Source organism: Epinephelus fuscoguttatus, linkage group LG19, assembly GCF_011397635.1.
Source record: "Epinephelus fuscoguttatus linkage group LG19, E.fuscoguttatus.final_Chr_v1".
Taxonomy (NCBI): Eukaryota; Metazoa; Chordata; class Actinopteri; order Perciformes; family Serranidae; genus Epinephelus; species Epinephelus fuscoguttatus.
Genome location: NC_064770.1, coordinates 12537442 through 12560386, shown reverse-complemented (window position 1 = coordinate 12560386; position 22945 = coordinate 12537442). Strand labels below are relative to the sequence as shown.

The 22945-nt window shown below is 41.0% G+C and overlaps 1 protein-coding gene across 3 annotated transcripts; it reads left to right on the top strand.

Annotated features, from left to right (window-relative positions):
* The first annotated feature begins 3170 nt into the window (after positions 1-3170).
* On the top strand, positions 3171-20464 carry si:ch211-51c14.1 (protein kinase C and casein kinase substrate in neurons protein 3). 3 transcript variants are annotated; one of them, XM_049561314.1, is made up of 10 exons: positions 3171-3416; positions 7196-7261; positions 14110-14266; positions 14474-14709; positions 15773-15928; positions 16050-16225; positions 18692-18812; positions 18959-19029; positions 19172-19251; positions 19505-20464. In XM_049561314.1, exons 2-10 carry the CDS (start codon positions 7202-7204, stop codon positions 19612-19614), a joined length of 1167 nt encoding a protein of 388 aa, XP_049417271.1. In that variant the 5' UTR covers positions 3171-3416; positions 7196-7201; the 3' UTR covers positions 19615-20464. The 3 variants fall into 3 exon arrangements, with proteins under 3 accessions (XP_049417271.1, XP_049417270.1, XP_049417272.1); XM_049561313.1 differs by lacking the exon at positions 3171-3416 and adding an exon at positions 3483-3883; XM_049561315.1 differs by lacking the exon at positions 3171-3416 and adding an exon at positions 3484-3876.
* The last annotated feature ends 2481 nt before the right edge of the window (positions 20465-22945 follow it).

The following is a 22945-nucleotide window of genomic DNA, read 5'->3' as shown; positions in this document are numbered from 1 at the left end:
CATGCATTCACTTAGACAACCTGCTGCATCATGGATAGAGTTGTTTTCACACTATGTACAGTACTATGTGTGTTACTGGTGGATTCCACCTGAGGGCACACCAGAGAACCCAGACCATAAAGAACCCTCCTGATTTGCGTTATGGCGACACTGAACAAGGTTACCATTGTTAATACTAAGATCATAGCAAAAAAAAAAAAAGACACTGATGCCATTGTAGATGGTTTGTAAGTGCCCCTGAATCAAGGACGTGACAACGACAGTTAGGTTTCTCACCCCTACTGTTCTAGAGTGCATTGCATTGCGTGGACATGGTGTCACATTATTTTCTAAGGAAGTACGCAACCTACGGTCCAAAAGGATGTAGGATCATGCGCACATGAATGCATAGTTAAAGTAAGTATAACTCCAGCTTTACAATGCACCTTTACTGCACACAAACCCAGCCTATGAGCCCAACAACCTGTGTGTTACAATCACAAATCTTTCTTTTTTCTAGTGGTTACAATGAGGAACAGCAACTGCACTTTACTAGATAGGTTGAACACAACACAACATAGTACTTCCCTATGGTACTCATAAACTTAAACATTTACAAAAGACAGATAATATGAATTTTAATTACACAAGTGTTGACACAGAGTGCTGCAGGGATGACTTTTTTCTGCAGGCTGACGCTGAAGTTAGCATTGCCCTGGTTTTCTCATCAAAAGGCGGATAGGACTTTCCTACTGGAATTTGGATTACTGAAAAAAAAAAAACAAACTTTGTGGCAAACGAAAGTTTTGTTCAGCAAAATAATCTTCACAAATGAACACCACTTTTAGGATTTTTGTAAGCATAAATGCAGTCACCAGAAGTAAAATGCTAACATGGGCTATAAACAAACTACACCATGGTTGCATGACTTGATGTCACCACAACATTGAGTCTGAAAAGCCGCATGGCCTACATGATGACTTTCTGTAGTCTCATTTAGCTTCTTGCTAGCAACCGCCTTTTTTTTAGGACACATGAGGCCTCAAAATTTAGGAGTGGGGTATTTACTGACGTCACAGAGAAACCGACAAACACTTGCAGACCTTATTTCAGGCATCTAACCAAAAATCCCATTGACTTTGAGATGAAATGCTAACACATCATCAGTGTTAAGCGACTCATTCCTGCACCACTCTATTGTCAGGCCTAATTGAGGCAAGAGAAAAGTGAAACGCTACAGGCTTATCACATTTTACAAAATTTTTCTTTTTGAATTGGAAAGTCACTTTAAAATGACAGCTGTGTTGTGCATTTATGCATGAATTACCCTCTTACAGCACAGATAGTCTATGAGGCATTACCTTTTCATCGCACAAATGCAAATAATCAATGAACCAGACATGTTCATTTAAAATCATGTGTATTTCTTCCTTCTAGTTGCCACCGTACACTACTACACATGTTTACTAAAAAGAAAAAAGAAGTTATTCACTTTGACCACAGGGGGGCACAGCACTTTGGGTGAAAATCATGAAAATAAAAAAACAGGTTTAGACCTAGAAAACACCTTTACAAAATGATAAGCAATGTTGGACCTGGACCAGACGGATTATCTGGCTTTAAGTATGGGCTTTAAATCTGCCTCAATATTTGAAATAAGAGCTGTGAACTCTGTTTCAAAGTGATCAGTTGATATGATATGACCTGAATTAAACACAATATCAAGGATGACAGTGAGCTCATTTACATTTTGACTTACCTGTTTTTATTGTCTTGCATTGAATCCATCCTCACAGATGCAGTACAGAAGTTTGTGCAGCAGATCTGTGCTTTGAATGTCAAAATCTTGGAAATAAATAATTTTAAACACAATTACACATGGTTGAAGGCTTGGCGGAGTCAATAATTTTAACACATGCAGATGTGAGAGCAGATGAGAGATATTTTTTTTAAAGATCATTTTAGATCAGTTGGAACCCAGTTGTTTAAAGGGTGATTTAAGATTATGCCTTATGATATCTGGTGTCATAAGGCCATCAAATAATAAAGGTTAATGTTCTTGAGTGCACTTATCTAAAAAACAACACTATTTATAATGCACTTTTTTCACTTTTCTATATACAATAAAAAGGAGTGCTTCAAAGTAAAGCATAATTTTGTTGTAAGAGCAACAAAGTGTCTTTGTACTGAGATCATTTTTTCCTTAGCGATGCAACATAATAAAGTAAACATGTGTCTACTTTACTGAAATATCTCAGGCTTCTTTGCCTTTCGTTATCTGAGAAACTGACAAGTAGAAGAAGGCTGAAGTGGTGTTGGAGTCACTCTAATATTTACACAGTAGTTTGCTGCAGGGTGAATCTTCCACTTGTTGACATTTTCTGTTTCTTACGCCTATTATCATTTTAATCACAGGATCCCACAGTGTTGTCATATCTGTCTACTATCCTTCCAGATTTGATTATAGGATTACTAACGCAGGATTACTGATTCTTCCTAAGAGCAGGTTGTAGCTGGGCGTAAACTTCTGCGACGTATAACAGCTGTGTAGTTATTTACATGACATGTTCTGGCATGGCAAAGTTTCACAAGTGCAGCATAGCATGAGGCAAGAGCAGGATATGTGAGTGTGTGAACAATTCTTCTTCAGGGGTCTTTGACTTCAAAGAATCTCTGCCTTTAACACAGACACACGCACACATGCACGCACACACCGGATGTGTCCTCCAGCTGTGGAGGCAGGCCTGCAGAAGTATCCCGGGGGAGTGTTGGGGGGAAAGGAAAGAGGGGGTATAAAGACAAGCACAAGGGGATGGAGTTTTCCTTATCTGGTCATGCTGCTTCGCGCTTCTTTGTAAAATAGTAAAACACAGTTAATGGGCCAATTTATACACACCCATACGTACACAGACTCTGGCTGGATGACTCAGCTATTGTCTGACTCACCTAGACGTGCAAACACACATACACAAACACCAAATAATAAAGCAAATATCATCACGGCTACTCCAAGGGAGGTGAAGCGAGTGAACAAAATAGAAAAAGAGACGATATTCAACAAGTGGTGAAGAACAAAGAACAAGAGAGCAAGTTTCCTGCAGCTGTTTTGGATAGAGAAAGGAAGAGAGGGAGAGAGAGACTAGGAGAGGGAGGGAGGGTGTGAGGGAGGAGAAGGAGGGAAGAGAGAGAGAGAAAAAAAAAAGAAGCCAACTCATCTGACACAAACAGTGGGCCAAAGAAAGGGGAAGAGCAGGAGCAGCAGTGTCCAGAACGAGTGGAAAATTAAGGTTGGAGAAGACGAGGAGAAGTGTAAAGAAGACAAGACAGAGACAGAAAAAGAGACTGCGAGTCTGCACGAAGATCGGACTGGAAAAAAGAAGTCTGAAGCTGCCAAACAAAAGGGGGTTGAAGCAGAGAGGGCCCCAACATTTAGAGAGGTAAGGAACTCTGATCGCCCTCCGTGCCTGTGTAAGTTGCATTTCAGAGATGTCTGATGAAGTGATTGAGCTCCTATTTCTGCTCTGTGTGTTCATTTGTTACTATATATTTCCTCTATGCAATGTGTGTGTGCGGTGAGTTATGTGTGACAGATGAAACGGGGACAGGGGGAGGAGTGAGTGAATGTGTGTGTGCCAGAGAGGGTGCAGGATACTGGGGTGAAAGAGTTGGTCGGTCGAAAGCTCCAGATGGGATCTTACAACTCAAATTACATTAGGTTTTAGTTAGTTATAAAGTTTTTGACATGGAGAGTTAGAGTTTTAGATGCTGGGAAGACTGGGGGAACGCAAGTTACTGGATTGCTGCAGGACTTTTGAAAAGTGGGGGAACAAATTTCCTGTCTGACCTGCCAAGAGATTTAGAGTCTGGAGGACCCATGGTGGAATTCCATCTGTACTGGTAGATGGTAAGTTATATAATATACTTACTTTAAAAGACAGTGCGAAAGTACATGATACATATTACAGTACTGTTGTACTTCTGTGGCTCTGAGAAAGTCAGCAAGTTAGGAATATATTCCTCAGAAATATCAGAGACAACACCGAAAGCCAGTTTGAAGTTCCACTGAAGCTCTAATAACTATAATTTTGGTTTCATTTTCTTTACATATATATTTTTAAAGATTTCAGACTTAGGTTATTTAAGGATACATCAAATCTGAGGCCAATCCCAGCTCTTCAGAGAATGTTTAAATCGATTATAAAGTCTACCAAATGACATTTGGTGCCATCAAACTGATTCCAGTAGAGATAGAGTTGCACAGCACACTTTCTCTTCCACGCAGACAGCTCATAATGCTCATAAAGACTATGAAATTATATTATAAAGAGGCATGCAAATAGATCACAGCTAAGACTCAGGAGTTTGCTTGCGTCATGAAGGTGGGGACTTCTTAGATAAATTTGCAGGAATGCACCAAATGATTTGATACAGGCAGGGACAGCAGAGCTGCCCCACCCCCACGATCCTCTGAAAACTCGGACACAGTCATATCCAGAGGGGAGCCAGCCAGCGGGAGGACAGGAAGTCCAGGTCAGAGGTTAAAAGGGAGGCGATTCATTATTTTTTTGACCTCCTGTAGGACTCAGGGTTGTGCAATCTACAAGGCCTCACGGCAGAGACAGAGACAAAAGCAAGCTGAGGAAGACCCAGGCAGGGAGAGGCATGGCATGATGCTCTTAGTGGAGCATGTGATGCCCCGTGAACAGCAGGATGTGGAGGAAAATCATTGAATCTAATTGTGCGCCTAACAGAGCCATGGGGAGAGATGACTGCAGGGAGGAAAAACAGGCAAGACATGAAGGCTGTGTCTGGGTGGAGTTCAGCTCCGGGTATAGCGACGGTTTGAAACACCAGAAGGCAAAACTGCTGTGTGTCTAAATATTTAACTGGAAAAGTTTCGTTTTTGAAAGTGAGAAGTAAAAGTCAAAGATTCCAAATCCTTTATGTAGATCAGTTGATTTTGCTTCAGACAGAGCTCACTGCAGATTGAGTGTGTGCCGGTGTTTCGTCTGTGAGCAAGTGCGAATGATGTGTGTCGACCTTTAACCTCTGTTTATTTTAGGATGGCTCATGTTTCAAAGCTGGGATAGCTGGGAGAGGATACTCCATGTTGTTATAATGGCATGTGCGATGCTGCCTCGATTTACTGTACACTCCCTGGTTCAAATTTACAGTACCGTCATCTTCCAACAGCAACTACAACTCTTTAATGGCTTTACAGAACCTCCATTATATGACTCAGTCTCTGACACTCTGCACCTGCTCTATATCTTGGCACCAGTCATTTATCTGAAGGGATATCAAATACTCTCATATTACAGACCCTCAAATAGATATACTGTACATTATAGCAGTCACTCCCAGCCAGAGGTACCTCTAAGACAGGGGATACTTCTGCAGATGTAACCTCAAGTGCCTTAGCTAAACTAATCTAAATATTCATGGTTAATTTGTATGACGAAAATATGTTAACATCCACCATTACATCAACTATTTCATTAATGATTGAATATCTACTCTAAAAGTAATTTAAATAAACACATTTGTACCATGAGTGATTATGAGTGATGGGTTCTTGATTCCCTCTGACAGTGCTGAGGGGCATGTCTCACAAAAAAAAAGTTGAAAGGATATGTTTTCTTAATGGAAAATGTGGTTCTCCACTGACTCTCATGGAGAGGCAGTGGTAGATCTTGCTAAAAGCAACATAGGCAGAAAATTAAAAAATAAAAAGATTTAAAAATATTGAACATAGGGCCAAAATGACCCAAAGATGTAAGGCTAACAGTCAGTCTGTAGTAGGGTTACAGCCAAAATACACAGGACATGTCTGCCATGGCTCACAACAGAGTACATCCATTATAATCAACTGAAACTGTTACACTGACCACTGCACGGGCATGCTGCTCAACGTTATTTTTACGCAGCTAGTCTATTTTTTCTTCTTTACATGCAGCTCTTTGGTCCTCCAACAAGTAAAACCTACATAAAAAAATGAATACAACCTGTTTAAAAAATGATATAAATGAATATGTCATTGTACCAGAGGCAATGCGAAGCAGTAGAGCAACCCTTTGTGTTTTTCACATTTAAATAAAAAATAAATAAATAAAATCAATGCGTCATGCAGTTAAAACGATCCAGTTAATCAGTTAATGCAGTGTGCGCCTCCAAAGCCTGCACTAACAACTGCATTATCACTTGGTGAAACTCAATACACAGCTGGCAGCAAGCACACGCTGCAAAGACAAAGAGTCAGTATAGCAGGTGAAAATCCCCTCTCAGCTCTACCTATGTGATGTGATATGACGTGACCGTGACATGTGTATTTTGGCTGCTGCACCTTTAGTCCTGGCAGTGCAGTTCACCTTAATGTGTTCGTCGGTGAGTGATCATCACAGCCAGAACATGCTAGCGCATTGATAGGTGGAGGAGTGGAGTGTATGTGGACAGCATTAGAGTTAGAGAAAGAAGATGATGAAATTTGCACATACTGTTTCTTTAAATGATTATTTTATTATTATTGCATTATTGTTTGTTAACTAAGTTGTTTATTTGTTGGAAGGGGGGCACTGGAACCTTACTTAGGGTGACGGATATCCTCGGTCCAGCACTGTGTGGTGGGGTATTTGCTGGTGGTTTTGAAATGATATATCAAACTGTCCAAAATGTAGATGAGGACAAAATCATGTGAGAATAAAATCTAGAAATAATGAGTCGCATACTTTCTCTAATTGCGATCACATCTGCTGAACTGAAATGTAACATCATGGTCTTCACAATCCTTTAAGAATGGCTCATTTTACAATTATAAATGTACAAAGATGCATGTTTTATTTCAACATTGGAGGGTTTGGGGGCCCACCAGGAAAAACACTTCATTTCCTGCATTCTAGTGAATTCTCATGCACCAGTTTATGCCCTTACTGCATTCATTTCTGGAGGAATCATCTACTTTTGTGTTTTTTGTCAGGTGCATAGGCCTATATTCTAGATACTGAGATGGACAAATCCACTGCATCCCCCTGAAATCTATGCCTGTGTATTTATACAATATGTCTGACTCAGATAACATTTTATTGTTCCACTGTAGCTACAAAGCCCCAGAGCTTTCATTATCTACACGTAAAAGCTGATTACACAAAGGTCAGTGTGCAGATTACAAGGCAGAGTGACACCACTCTGAACTAATCATACACTCTTTACTCTCTCACAGAACAGGATGTCAACGCTACCATCAGACAACAGCCCTGAAGATGCAAGCAGTCGCAGCTTCTGGATGGTAAGACCACGTGTTTTGTGTGTGCGTCTCTGTCTTTGTCTGTTTGTCCTCTGAGAGAGAGAAAAAGACTGATCCACAAGACAGCTTTTCCCCTGGTCTCTCAGGTCTCGATGACCTTCCTGTCAAAACAGACTAAACAGTTTTGTCGTTCAGGCTGCGTATCAGTGTGAACAAGGCTGTGCTTTCATTTTTAAATGTGAATAGTAACCATTGTACACTCTGAATCGCCTTGCTTGGGTTAACCATACTCCGGGAAGGTTTTTGTGATAGTGCTCAGCTCATTAGGTATTTGATTGTCTGTGCTCACTCGACAAAGTAGACTGTACAGCGCAGGGGCCGCATCTCTGGGGATCCAGGACAAGTTTTTCCCATTTTCACTGCTCTCTGCGACATCATTGTTCTGCTACAGCACTGCTGCATGATGTTTTTAATTTGTACTTTCTTCTACTGGACAAGGAAAAATGGTCAGTTCATATAAAGAGATGAGAGATCCTTCACCTTTTTTTTCCTGATTTTACAATTTGTCCAAAGTGACTCAAAGGAAACTTTTGACAGTGACTTCCTGAAGTCTCTACTGATGACAAGTCTTTACTAGAAAGGCATTCCATCAAGGCCAAATACCCTGTCTCAAAATGTAATGGGTCCCTCCTTGTCCCATGCATGCTACACCCTTCCACCAAGTTTCCTGGACATTTTTTCTGTTATACTGCTGACAACCAGAAAAACTGAAAACATAATCTTCTTGGCGGACGTAATTTGTGAGTTTTAGATGTGCTGGGCTGATTTTGTTATCTGTGCTGAGCTAACCAGCTATAGCTTTACCATACAGATGTGAGAACGGTATCAACCTTCTCATCTAACTCTCGCATGAAAGTGAACAAGCAAATTCCCCAAAGTGTCAAACTGTTCTTTTAAAATAAGATCTCGACCATAATGTTGCATAAAACCACAGTCAAGAAAACCCCCACAGATTTAGATCGTTGTAAGTGGTGAACTTTACTTGCAGAACAAAGACTGCTACAGTAAGTGCAAACCTAGGGCCGAGCTCAGACCCTCAGTGCAGTATCTTATTGACAGGACACTGTTAACCCTGTACTGCATACCGGTGTCCTCGGGAAACAGAGCACCCTTTTGTTCCTCGCCCCTTCCCCCACTTTTTTTCCATTGCCACACATGACAGCGTGTTATGATATGTCTGTAAACAATCCAGTGAGGTGCAGGAGTACCTCAAAAGAAGTATATTTGACAGGGTTTTGAAAAAAATAAATATTTCTGTGTATATCAAATAAAGGGGGTTTCTCCTCATTGCGTTAGGTAACCTTTAAGAGTAGTATTGTATTATCAAATAGCGTGTAACATGTATTGGTATAACCACAGTGCTATTTCTGGCAAGGATATACATTGTTCCATCTACAGCAGTAACTCACAGGACATTATAACACATGATGGATTACACTGACAGTAAAACAATACTTGCCCAAATCTTTCCTATTCAGTTCCACTAACTTACCTCACTTAACTTCTCTGTGTTGTGAACTGCTCTGCACTCTGTTTACTCGACACAGTTCTGCCTCGCCACCATGTTTTAAAGCTGTAAACACTTCCAACATCCAGAGTGGCCCACTATCTAATTTGAGTGCGCTGCGCTGCCGCTTTAATATTGGCTTTGTCTCCCGTTGGCCTCGATGTGCTGCCCCACTTTCATCTCTCCCCTCCTGTAATTTTGGCAACCTCCTGTTGTGTTGGATGTGTTTCCAGGCCAATTCTCGTCTGTGTCATCCCGCCGCCATACCTAAAGGGCTGTCTGTCATTATACTGCAAACTTAAGCTCTTTTGTTTTGGATTAGCAAAGTCATCAGCACTTTAAAATATTTGCAATTACGGTGCATTCTGTCGGCTATACAAGTGTACTATAGTCACACATTAGATACATGCTGCTGGGCTCATTCCTGGATGCCATATTACACTCTTACTGCCTTCTTTACTTACTACTGATTATATATAGACATTCTGTGATCACCGACATGCTGTCTCTCTAAACAAGTCCCCTTTGCTGTTTTGAGTTATAAGAAAAGATGATGGTGTTTTTAAATCTGTGACTCAGACTCTGTAAATGTTTGACTGGACTGATTGGCCTCTTTATTTTTTTAAGACAAACATTTCTGTCAGGTGCTCTTTTAATCTGTTGTTTAATGCCGTGAAGCATCTCTGTTTTGTTTAGTGCATTGATCTATATTTGGTTTAAAAGCACTTTGGAAAGACATAAATATAAAAGCTGGCTTCTACTATTTACTACTACTTTATTACTACTACTGCTATCAGCATTACTGCTACTCCAACTCGTACTATTTCTTTACTATTATTATTATTCTAACCACTATTACTATAGCTATCACTGGTGCCCTTGTTACTACCACTTCTGGTATCATTGCTACTACTGCTGCTAGTACTTTTTTGCTGCAACCATTACCAGCTCAATAACTGCTAGTATTGATGCTGATGGTGTTCTACTTCTGCCAGTAGTTCCCGGCACTCTTTCTGTGCACTGACATGCTTTATAGTCTGGATTGGATCAGTTATATACGTGAAATGTGATTTTTCAATGGGGGCCCGTGGCCATTTTCTCTGATACTGCGCTTTGTTGCTTGGACAGACTCTCTAGTAGCGGATTTGCATCTGCCTCAGAGATTGGCCAACTGGGTCTCTGCAGCGTTGCCGTTGGCCTCAAACTAGATTCCTCAGCTGTTTCTGTTTAATTCTCAGACGAGTGAGCAGAGTCAGTGCAAACCACAACAGAGGCAGAATGAAAGAAAGTGAGGAAGGAGGAGAAAGAGGGAGAAACAGGGGGTCACTGATGAGAAGTACCCCAATTGATTCTGATTAGGGCAAGAGGAAACTAGTTTTTCATTAAAAGCACGTTTGAGTGCTGCGCTTTCTTTGAAGGCTGTTAGTATGAATATAAATCACTTTTACAGTCTCAGAGCACGTGCGGCGCACTTTAAACTTTTCTAAATTATATGACGACCACGTGACACTTGAAGTAAAGAAAATGAAACCTTAAAATAAACATTTACAGTCACACAAGTAGTTCAATTTGAAAAGAATATGTGTAATTGAAATAAGAAATGTTAATAACTGTATAATTTAATGGAGATGCCCTGCATATTGATTCATCTAACCATATAGGCACTATGGGTGGAAATCACAGCGATACAATACTATTACAATAACTTTGCTACCACGATAATGATGGTATCACCATACAGTGATTCAGAGATACTTGATACATCGCAAGACAATCATCTATGATACATCACAATGTTTGTGTAACTGAATAAGAAAAAATATCCCTAAAAGGCAATAATCAGAAATTATGAATTTTTCACTGTATTGTGTTGCCACTCATAGAATTTGACAACTGAAATGAAACCATGCACAAATAAAACTACAAAGATTCTCAGCTTAGTGCCTCTTTAAGACACGCACACACACTGTATACATTGTAGGCTGACTTATGGCATTTGTTTTCTCCGCAACGTTATCACGATGATGATGAATCCGATGGCTATGCATGTTCATTGGGTTGGCTGTGAGCTTTACTTTCACAAGACAGCTGTTGCATATCACGTAATTTATTGATTACAAAAAAAAGCCAAAGTGGGGCCACACTTTCGACTTGAAAGATGACTGTGCCTCTCTGATTAGTTTTCATCCGCTGTCCAACTCTGACTTTTCACTATTAGAGTTTCTTCTTCACTGCAATTAACTTCACTTCACTTCACCCTCATCCATTTGATGAGCCCCTCTATGAGGAGTCATAAAGTAGTGAATTTGATTAGGCAAATTTGCAGAGAGTGCCTGCATGTTTAAATAAATATATTGATATTTCACGCCAGTCAGTGTATCAATATCATATTGCAAGAGTAAGTAATACGATATATTCCTAAATCACTATTTTGTCCCACACCTAATAGCCACCTCTAGCAGAAAATATATTTGCCTTACCTTTGCTGCTAGCACTACTGACATGTTTTGACATATAAAGACTTAAGTGATTGACCTTTCTGTTGCAGCATTTAATTAACCACTAATTAAGACTCCCTTTAGGCTCAAAGACTTTGTCAGTAGTCGGAAAAAAATAAAGAACTAGGTATTTGGTGGAGTACTCTGGGAAGCAAAAGTCTGCTCACAGTTGAGAGTGAGCAGCTGTTACTGTGAAGATTGAAATATCATCTTTCAGAGAATTTGCCAAAGAAAAAGTAAGATGGATCATAGAGCATCAAGGAACTGAAAAGCCTCACACGGGGTACTGTGACTGTAGTCTTTATGAAAAGCATGCACAACGTATTAGCATCAATAATAAGATAGACCCACACCTGTGTTTGACAAGTGAAAAATGTCAGCCATGAGAAAGTTCTGTTCACTTTTGTCTCTTTCTTGTTACTTTATGTTGATTTTATGACATTAACAATAAGTGCATTATCTCAGATGATTTAACACAACATGACAGCATATATGGTGTCCAGAGACTTTCAACCATCTGGCTAAATGTGTCAGTGACTAACAGATAGAGTCTGACAGAAAGCAAAAAAGAGAGTAGGAGTGAGTGCTGAGTAGGAGCTGACGGCGGCTGCCAGGAAAATTGCAGAGATTTCCAAATACCACATCCACAAACAACACATTTGCTTCAGATATGTTATTACACTCAGGGCCTTGCCTCTGCTGCCCTCTTGTTCTCCCTCTCCGTCTGGCTTTTTATGGTCGGGCCTCGTCCTCGTGTCCGCGGACCACACCCCACGCTGCTGTCAGCATTAGAGTTTACCACAGGAAACCTAAAGCCAGTAAAGTGTCACTTGTGGCACGTGGGGGTTGACCTTAGACAGCTGCAGCAGTGTCTCAGCTGTGGATGAGGATACAAGCTGTAACTTGTTATGACTGACGGATCAGAGAATGTGACACAGACCAAATGTTGAACAGGTAGCAGCTCTTATACTAGAAAGGTGTGACTAATAACATTATTAATGGCTACATACCATTTAGCTGTACCGGTTCTAGTTTAAGGATTTGTACACAACTGTCTGGGACACCTGAATGGAACAGAGCAATAATTAAAGGAATAGTTCAACATTTTGGGAAATATGCTTAATCACTGTCTCGCCGAGTGTTGGATGAGAAGATCCATATCGCTCTCAAGCGTGAACAATAAGGGTTAGTAAGATGAATGCACTGCATTGCCCTTTTATTTTTTTAAGCCTGCCTTAATCAGAGCGCTTTTTGCAGCTTGCATCATTTTTTAATTGTTGCTAGTCAACCAGTCACCTTAATGTACCCTAACTATATTAACATAAAGTCACAGAGGTTAGGTTTAGGCAAGTACAGTTACTGTGATTATGTTAAGGGAAACAAACATGGTGAGAACATACCTTAAAATATATAAGTTTGCTATCTATCTCTAGGGGAAAGTCTGCATTTTTGTGACCTATATACCACTCCAGCCTGCCTCCTTACAAGACTGCTCAAGATTGCATCCTTGTTTACTCCTGTCAGCGCCTTGGTCACGTGATCACAACCTTTCAAAATACATGGGATATGTACGAATTTAGGCGCATCACTTTAATAGGAAAACGTACAAACAGTTTATGAGAACAGCCTGTGCAGTGACATAACCTCACAGATCTGTACCATAAAATTTGCATAAAAAGAGATGACAGATGGTGTCGCGCCTGGATGATGGTCAGTTCAAGGCTCATTTTAGGATGAGTCAGGGACAGTTTGACAATCTGCTGTCTATCGGCCTAATTTTGGTTGGTAAAACTTTAGAAAGTAGTCGAGGCTACAGTTTTTCTTCAGATATGTCTGGCAGCTATGGGGCAAAATTGAAAGTGAGCTAACGTTAGCCTCACACAAACCATGTATGCTACTACTTGTTGTCATTGCCACAACTGAAGGTCCACCACTCAGCTCACCTGATTGGACAATGGGGAAAAAAAATGCTAATTATGTCACCTGTTTTTTTCTGCTTTGAGTTTGCTTAAGTGTTTTTCACCCTGAGGCATTCAGGGTGCTTCTGCAAAAACGCAAAACATAACAAAGCCGCCCCAGGATGCTAAAGTGCGCTGTGTGTGTGATCGGGGCCTTATTATGTAGCTGAAGCCAACAGTCTGTTAGCTTAGCATAAAGACTGCAAGCATAGAACAGTTTTGTTTCAAAAGTAATTTGGCTTAAATTGAGCAAATTCTGCTGTGTTTGTTAACGGAAATTTTACTAACAATATTTAGCATGCTCTAAAATTTCCCTGCGGCGCTCTGGTACTGGTTGTGCTGTCCATGTTATCATTACCATTAGGCTACCACTGAAAAATGCTGGTTCCAGTTTGGCACCAGAAATCACACCCATAATGCATTCAAGGCATCACCAGGCTAGGAATAAAGTGGATGAGCAGTAGTATCTGTCGTAGTAGAAGTAGTACGGTAGCCTAGTAAGAGTAAAAGAGTCATGCTGGCGTGAACTGTTTAAGTGTTCAGTTTTAGTTTCTAAATGAGTTTGTCTAAATGAGTTTTCTGTCTTCGTGCTGTTGCCTGTCTGCCAGGAATAAACTATGAGCAGATGCACAATGTTGTATTCACTGGCATTGAAATGGTGGAACAAAAAAGAAAAGAAACTAAAAGAGTGTATTATTGAACACTGGCAAAAAATATAAGCCCCTTTTGGCCTCTTAAATCCAAAAAATGATTATGTTATTGGGTATAAGTTTCAGGTTTTAAAGCACAAAGTCCATTAAACCTCCCTCCTCTCTGTGTTTATATTGTGTGAACAGTAGATCTTCCTCTCTCTTTGTGTCCTGGCAGCCTGGGAACTATCAGCCCACTGTGAAGCGAACAGAAGATGCCTTCCAGGCCTGTAATGACATAGTGGCGTGTTTCCAAGAAAGAGCTCGCGTGGAGAGGCAGTACGCCCAGCAGCTCAGTGAATGGAGCAACAAGTGGAAGCCAGTAGTGGACTCCAGTAAGTACTGCAGCTGCATCCCCAGCTAGCTTTGTCTACAGCCTGTAAACTATGATCATAAATTCCCCTTTTTGTGGTAAGAGATTGTAATAAGTTTGTTCTTGTTATTGTTTTATGTAAATAGTGGCTGGTCACCAGCATTGTTTCTAAAACGCAAAGAAAATTATATGGATTTATGATTTTCTGATCTTCATCTTCCTCCCTCAGGCCCTTTATATGGGTCTCTCGTGAAGGCTTGGCAGTGTTTTCTGTCCTCAGCTGACCGGCTGGCCTCCTTACATGCCTCCATCTGTCGCTCCTTGGTGTCGGAGGATGGAGACCGGGTCAGGACCTGGCAGAAGGACACCTTCCACAAGAAGTTATTTGGAGGCTTCAAGGAGTCCCAGGACATCGAGACGGGCTTCGCACGTGCTCAGAAGCCGTGGGCCAAAAGGCTGAAAAAGGTCTGAATTTTTTAGATTTAAAAAAAAGGTTTAGTGTTATACTGATGATCTAAAGCTCTAGTCTGAAACGCTGATATAAAGTAGATACAATCAGGGTTCACTTTGGGACGTCAAAGTCACATTCAAGGATGACATTGCATTTTTTTGTCTGTTAGAGCATCTGCTCCATAAATTATTTGTGTTCTCCTTTGAGGAAAAAATCTGAAACCAAAAGGGAGGCATCTATTTTTAACATTTTTATTTTTCTAGGGATAGCACCCCATAGTCTGGCATTAATTCAACAAAATAGAAAAAGGATAATTCAAAGGGGGAACAATTGCACTGAGGGGTGTTGTGCAGGTTGCCAGTTGCCTGACACACATACAAAAACACATTCACACTTATGGCCAAGAGTAACCGCATGTCTTTGGACTGTGGGAAGGACATGGGGAGAACATTCATGCTCCACACAGAGGGGCTCCCCCACCCCAAGGTCCAAACCAGGAACCCTCTTGCTGTGAGGTGACAATCATAACCACTGCGCCACCGTGCCACCACTGTGTGTTATATGCAAACAGAAATATGTGGAAGAAAAAATACTTACAGTACAGCCCCCGAAGACTTGGTTTTAAATTATTTTTCTTGATTACATTAAATGTTAACAACAAAATAAGATCTATAAAATAACATCTGTAGGTACACAATCTGCTTTTCTGTCATTGGAGAGCAGCTAAGGACACGAGGACATCCATCAAAAGCAGAGTAACATATTTGCATTAAAAATATACACAAGCCCCTCAGGGAATCAATACTTCATACACTAAACCTGACTGCAGCATCACAAATGGATAGTCATTAAGTAAATGGCCTCAATTCAAAGTCTATATTTAGACTCCAGAGAGCTAATGCACTATTATTTTATTCAGGGCATCGGCAAGATGCTTTTTTTAAGCCAGGTGCATCTCAGTTTGAATTGCTTTTGAATGGAAGTAGACAGGCACACCTTCCTTTGTGAACGCTGTCCTGAATTTTTCTCATCTGATCACAGCTGTATGTAATAATACATGTTTTGGTTTGTTCACAGCTGGATAAAGTCAGGAGGGCGTACCACAAAGTGAGTCGTAAGGAGCAAGCAGCCAGAGAGCGAGAGATACATGCTCAGGGAAACCCGGACGTCGCCATTGACAAACAGAAGAAGATCCAAGAGGAGAGAGTGCTGGCTCAACAGGAGGCTGAGAAGGTAAGGATAGCACCCCTAATAATCAATTATACCTCTGTGTGAGTGTGTATTAATATGTAAATCCAATGAGACCCAGTGAGTGCCTGAGCTGTGTTTAAAGATGTGTCTAAATGGGTTACAGGTTCGTGCCCGCTATGAGAAAGTCCTTGAGGAGGTGAACCGCTATGCTCCACGCTACATGGAGGAGATGGAGTCCATTTTTGACCAATCGCAGGACGAGGAGCGCAAGAGGATTGTCTTCCTCAAACAGGCCTTTCTCTCCATCCACAAACACCTGGACATCACCAACAACGAGAGGTGAACCACAGTGTCCTGCGTGTGTGTGTGTGTTAAGTGCTGTCTCTTATGATCAGCTGAAGATCAGTGTGGTGAAACAGGTAGCACTGCAGTGAGAGCTAAGTATGTAAAAATTAATCATTTGGCTTAATTTTGCCCTAATTAAAAGCTGTTTGCCTACATATGGCACATGAGTGTTTCTCGGTGACTCACTTCTGCTCTAATCAGGGAAATAATAGCTAAGACAGCAACTTAATTACTTTATAAACTCTGCAGGGGCCACAGGGGGATATAGGGTAGATGAGGAAAATTATATACTCTATTAATCTGCTTCATTTTGGGGTAACACTTTACTTAAAATGCTCTGAGCGGATTATGTGCCAATTAGAAGTTTCAATAAATTTTAGTTACACTATAAACATTAGAGGAACCTCCAGCATTCCTGCATGTTGTGTTTAGTATGCCCAGATTCTGATGCACTGTAAAGCCTTGTTCACAGCGTTTTAAGAAAACTCTCACAATGCATGATTAGCTGATTGACTATTTTAGTATAGAAAATAATGTTAACAACAAAAAACCAAATCAAAATATTTACCAGAGGACAGAAATAATTTCTCTCAGTTGGTATTTAGTGAAGCGGGACTGCTCTTTTTGACTGAGTTTTAGCTATGCTGCTGGTTTATACTGAAAATTACATGTTCAAAATCTCTTAAAATGTAAGTTTCAGTTAAAGTACTGAGAGGGTTTGAAGTGTGTATTGAAGTGTATGAGCAGAAAGCCGAATGCTGAAAGCATTTGAAATTTAAGTTCAAGCCCTGTGGGCAGTTGAATTATGTTGAATTATTATGTATTTATGCAAATGCCAAAAGTAGTTGAGCCAACAGTTGAATAGGTAGAACTGAAAACAGGTGAAAAGCAGCTGAAATATCAGTGGAAGTCAGCGTCTAAGCAATAACAAAAATGGGAAATATCAGTTGAAGTAAAAGCATTTTAAAGGGACAGTTTTTAGGATTTAGTGGCATATAGTGGTGAGGTTGCAACATTGCAACCAACTGAAACTCCTCCTGTGTGCCAAGTGTGTAGAAGACCTACAGTGGCCTATGTGGAAATGCAAAAACAGGAAAATAGCGTTTGTCTGTTCTGGACTACTGTAGAAACAACATGGTGGGCTCCACGGAAGAGGACTGCTCTGTATGTAGATATAAACCGCTGGTTCTGAGGTAAAGAAAACACAATGATTCTTAGGCCTCTAGTTTCGCAGACTGGGCGAGGTGGAGGCGCAGCACACCTGCGCTTCGCCAACTGGGTGTGGCCAGACGGATTTTGCAAGTTTGGCACACCGTGCGCCTGGCGCTACTCCTCATTCCCACCTCCGTCCCTCCTACCTGCGCAAGTCGGAAAGAGGGAGGAGAGAAGACGTGGAGTGGGTTTTACACACATCACACCAATCAAATGAGCCCCTCTCCTCGCCCTTAAATGCGCTGCGCGAAGGCGTGATGAGAGTTTACTCAATTCGCCATGGCAGAAGAGAGCAGCAGCGTCAGACGGCCAAACTTCTCCCAGGAGGAAACTGATTGGTCCGGGAGGTCCAAGCTCGCAGTGTCCGAATATACGAAACTGCAAGCAAGACCTCCATGGGCTGGTGATGCAAAGGTAGCCCGGGAGGAGGTCACCACAATTGTAAATCAATGTTGCATTTCTGTCTCGCGCGCTCTCTTTATCTCTCGCAGTCTCACTCTGTTTCTTTTCTTTTGACTTTTCTAAGATGACAGATGCTGAATATATACTCCCTATCTGATGCTGTGACTGTTTGTGGTTGGCTGAGAGGGATGTGAACTCATTAGTTTGCAGCTGTGTTAATCAAATCAGGTTGGGTTTCCATTACGCGTGCCAAACGTGCCAATCCCCTTTGATCTGACATCAGATGTGACGGGACAGTCGATATAGAGATACATTTATGTGCTGATTGCAGATAGTTGCATTGGATAGTGTTTTTTTGGGTATTTATTGCATCGTTAATGTGCCTGACATTCTGGAAACCTGCCTGTGAGGTTCGCCGGTCAGCCAAACTTCGGCTTACACCGTCTGCGCTCCGCCTGCGCTGACAGTAGACCTGGTTTCAGCTGGTGAGCTTTTAACGCACCTTTGGCGAAGCCTTTTGGCACGAAACTGTCACTGCGCCAAGCTGGATCTGTCGACACCTCCCCCTGCTGCGCCGCCACACCCATCTCAGCACACCCCGGTCTGCCAAACTACCAAACTGAGCGCGCCTCGGGTTGTGCTGTTCGAAACTAGCTCTGTGCAGGGTTCAGTTGAAGAGTAAGAAATAGTTGAATTGTTGGTTGCCGTGTAAATGCTGGAATAGGATGAAATGTGAAGTGAATTTTTTTTTTTTTTTTTTTAAATAAGTAATGGCTAATGGATTACAGGTCGGTTTGGATGTGTATAATTTTGGGTTTTCTCATTTACTCTCCACCTCTCATTTAGTGTGAGGGCCGTGTACAATGAGCTCCACAACACACTGATGGCTATTGACGAGCACGAGGACCTCCGCTGGTGGAAAAACACTCACGGGCCGGGCATGCCCACTGATTGGCCTCACTTTGAGGTATTTCACTTTTTGTCCGTCTCTGGCTATTTCCACTAGCCAAATTGATGTGAAGTTCAATTCTTCACAGGCTGTTTTTTGTTCTGATTTAATTGTTTTTTGTTTTTTTTTTGTTATTACATTATTTTGTTTACATGTTCCTTTAGGAATGGACACCTGAGAAGAAAACCAAAAAAGGGAAGAAAGAAGTAGAAAAGAAAGAAACAATAGAGAGGAGGTGAGTTAATTTATCCAAAAGAAAAAATCTCTGGCTCAAGTTTGTGTTTTCACTGTGATCTGATGCTGTGTAGCTGTTGGTGCACGGCTCATCAGACAACCATCTGTCTCTCTGTCTCTTCTTTCTGTCTTTCTTCCTCTAGTGTGATGATAGGAGGGGTGAGAGTAAGAGCTCTGTATGATTATGTTGGCCAAGAGACAGATGAGCTGTCATTTAAAGCAGGTAAACACACACCCTACAAATCATGCTGAATGTACTGTGTATTGCATTAACTATAAACAGTGTGCAAAGGTCTATATTACCATGTGAAATTATTGTAAATGGGTTAACGTCAACTTGAGCACCAGGAAACTGTTATGTTCCTTTTTTGCAGTCTTGGGACATTTTGTCGACCAAACTATCAATAGAGAAATGAATCTGCATTTTAGTTAATCGGCAAAATAACTGTAATTTAAAAGTTTCTGTGTCCTTGCAGGTGAGGAGTTTTTGAAGATCGAGGATGAGGATGATCAGGGCTGGTGTCGGGGCATGAAGGACGGCGGCGGTGAGGGGCTTTACCCAGCCAACTATGTCGAGGTGGTGTAGTTAGCACGTCTAGGCCGAAAACGAAAGATCTTGTTACATCACATGCTTCGTTTCACTGTGGAAGTCACGACCCGGTTTAACGTCTAAATGTCAGAAACATAAAACCAATGCTGTAAAGAACAACACCAAGTAGCTGTTAGCCAAAGTTCTGCTGGTCTGTGATGAGAGTATGATCACACTTAAGAGAATATTTTAGCAAACAGAGATCTTTTAAAGCTATCCAGGTTGTGTAATCTCTTGAAGGATTTTAAGAAATGTTTTAATATATATACAGTATGCATAGACCACTTGTATTGAAGCCATATGATAAACAATGCTTTAATGTTAAAAAAAAAAAAAAAAAGTGCTTAAAAGTGCTTTTACGGTACACATAGCCATTTGGTGCTGAAACTGCATTACAGGACTGCCGTTGTACTTGAGCTGTTTTTATTTCTTTGCACCTCAACACATTGCTATTAAAATGCTCACAAAGCCTCTGAACATATGAAGAAAGTGATGCTAATACTGTGATTATAATTAATCCAAAGCAGCAAAGCACAAGTGGAGTCAGCTTGATAGAAGTAGGTAGCTATATGACCTGTATTTCTCTTCTGTTTTTGTGGTTTAAAGGAACAGTTCAACTCTTTTAGGAATATGATTTGCTGTCAATTTCACAATGAGATGAGGAGACTGATATTAGTTTCATCTTTATGCGTCAGGTACAGGGGGAAACTGTTACCCTAGCAGCATCAACACACATTCCAGGTACTCTATTGCGGTCTTATTTTGTATCCAATATAATCAATATTTTTATATGAAAAACTTATGTTATGACAATTATTTAAAAGGTCTCCTAAGCATGGGTGCAGATCCCGGGGTGGGGGGTGGGGGGGGTGGGGGGTGGGGGATGATGAGGAGAAATGGGAATCTGTGAGAGGCGAGAGATGAGAACGTGAGTGGACATAACATGCCTGAGACCCTGAAACTAGAAGTAGCATTAACTAACAGTGAAGCAGTAAAAAGGAGGGTGATGGCTGGCCTCATGTACTACTGGCTGTTTAAGAGAAATAAACAGTAAAGGTAAGCATATGATTCTCTTTGTACTGCTTTTTGAATGACTTGGTGATGGTGATGAGCCTCTATGAAATCGTGACATATGCTGGCCATCTCAAGTGCTCTGTGGGCATGATTTGCACGCGTGCAATTAAAAAAAAAATCACAACTGATTGTGCCCCTCCCAAACTTGTCATCAGATCTGCACCCATGTTCCTAAGAGCTGCCAAACTGACCCAGAGACTGCACACAGCAGCTCAGACATCCATGTGAAAACAAAACGTTCAAAAGCTTCTTGTTATAACCCTGTATTTCAAAAGCACCCAAAATGCTTACTGTTCAGGTAATTATGACAACAATAGTTTTTTATTAAAGCTACATCACAAACATTAAAAATAAATGGAAAATTTAAAGGTATATTATGCAGGACTGTCTGTCACGCTCACCAGCAAAAGTGAAAGTAAAGGACAACCCAGACTCACTCTTGTTTTTCGCCTTGCAATGTTTGCGTTTTTTGGAGCTGTGTCATAAACATGCCCATAAACATCTGGAACACAAAAAATATGATATATGATATTTTCATTTGGCGAGACAATGACAATAATGCACTCTAAGGTACTGATAGTGAATGATGGACTTGGCATTACCCCTGATTACAGTCGGTTGTGGCCTTCTATGCCTCCACTTAATTAATTTCTTGTAGTTGGAGACCTTGTTGTGCCTTATTACTGACATTATGAGTGAATAAGATAACTCTGAAGTTTGGCATGTGTTGGGGCGGTTGGGGCTCAGGAGGAAGAGCAGTTCACATTAAGTTTCACACTGTGCCTCAAAATTGCTCTTGATAGTCAGACCAGCACTTTGCGTGGCATCTCCACCACCAGCTGTGTGAATGAGGGGAAAATTGTGGAGCATTCTGCCGACTAACGTAGAAAAGTGCTATATAAGTACAGTGCATTTTTCATTTTGTCAATTTTGATGGAGCGGGGCTAGGAGTTTCTCCCTGTAGCCAGTCTTAAACCAGGACCCATTATCCAAGAACACCTTAAGGCCAAAATGATCTTGATTTCGGGATCATCTAAGCGTCAAGATGCTTTTGACAAACAGGGCCCAGGTCTAAACACATCCCAGGCATGAAGCTATCTCTGCACAGAATGTTTAGAGATGTAACTGATATTATGCTTTTTCATCAGATTCTCAGTTTGACGCCAGACTTTTCATATTTCTTAGCATGTCAGACTGTTCCTTTAAGATAAGTACTGGGGAACAAATAGTTTTCCTGTCTGTCTGTAATCATCTGGCGCTATGTATGTATGTATGTATGATGCTTATCCAGGAGAGCATCTTTACCGAAGTAAAGAAAGGGCTTCCAGAGACTGCCTGGTTTGCCTTCCTCTTCTCCTGAGCCTTCTTCAGTATCTCTGTGTGTGCTGTCTTTATTTGTCATGTAAAAACTATTCATTTGCTCCCAACAATCCCTTTTTTGCAAACCGCCTGTCTTTTGGAAATAAAATTGAAACTGTTACACACAAAAAAGTATTATTGAGTATGTGTATGTGTGCGACAGAGAGAGAGAGAGAGGGAGAGATTGCTGTTGTACGCGTGTGTCTGAGTTTGTGAATCACTATAGCATCATCCTCTGGAAGTCCAGCCTTTGGATGTTATTACAAGTACTGTCACACTCTCACACACACACACACTCACACATACTCACAACAGTCACTTGTAAGCCTTGTGTCTGTGTCAAGAGAACTGTATCCAGGTCAAACGCTGCTCTTTATCTTGATGCCACCACAGAGTCAGATGCAGTCAGACATCAACACATGGCCATCAGCCAAGCAAAGTGTCCTACAGTGTTTATGTTTGAGCCGGCCTATAGCAATGATAAATTCTGGTATATGGTTACAGTCCACACAAACACACACAGAATTTTGCAGTAAATACAAACAGACAGGAGTACGTAGGAATGTCTGTTTCCACAGGAGTAATGGAAATAATGATGTCACCCTGGAAGGAATTTCCTCACCTGATGACAGATTTGGTACTTGTAGCAGACACAGACTGATCTGCAATCGTAAAGACAGCCTCAGCTGAGCTCTGACATGCTTGCCTCTGCTGCCTGTAACATTTCCAACCAAGTACTGGAAAACCTTCAAAAGATGGAGAAACAGATGCTTTAATCTAGTACAAATGGCCATATAATGTAAAAAATACTCTTGTACAGGGCCATTAACATTTCACTTACATCTGCAATAACTGATTTTCTAGCTATTTGGGGGCAGTGGAAACAAGCTGTAAA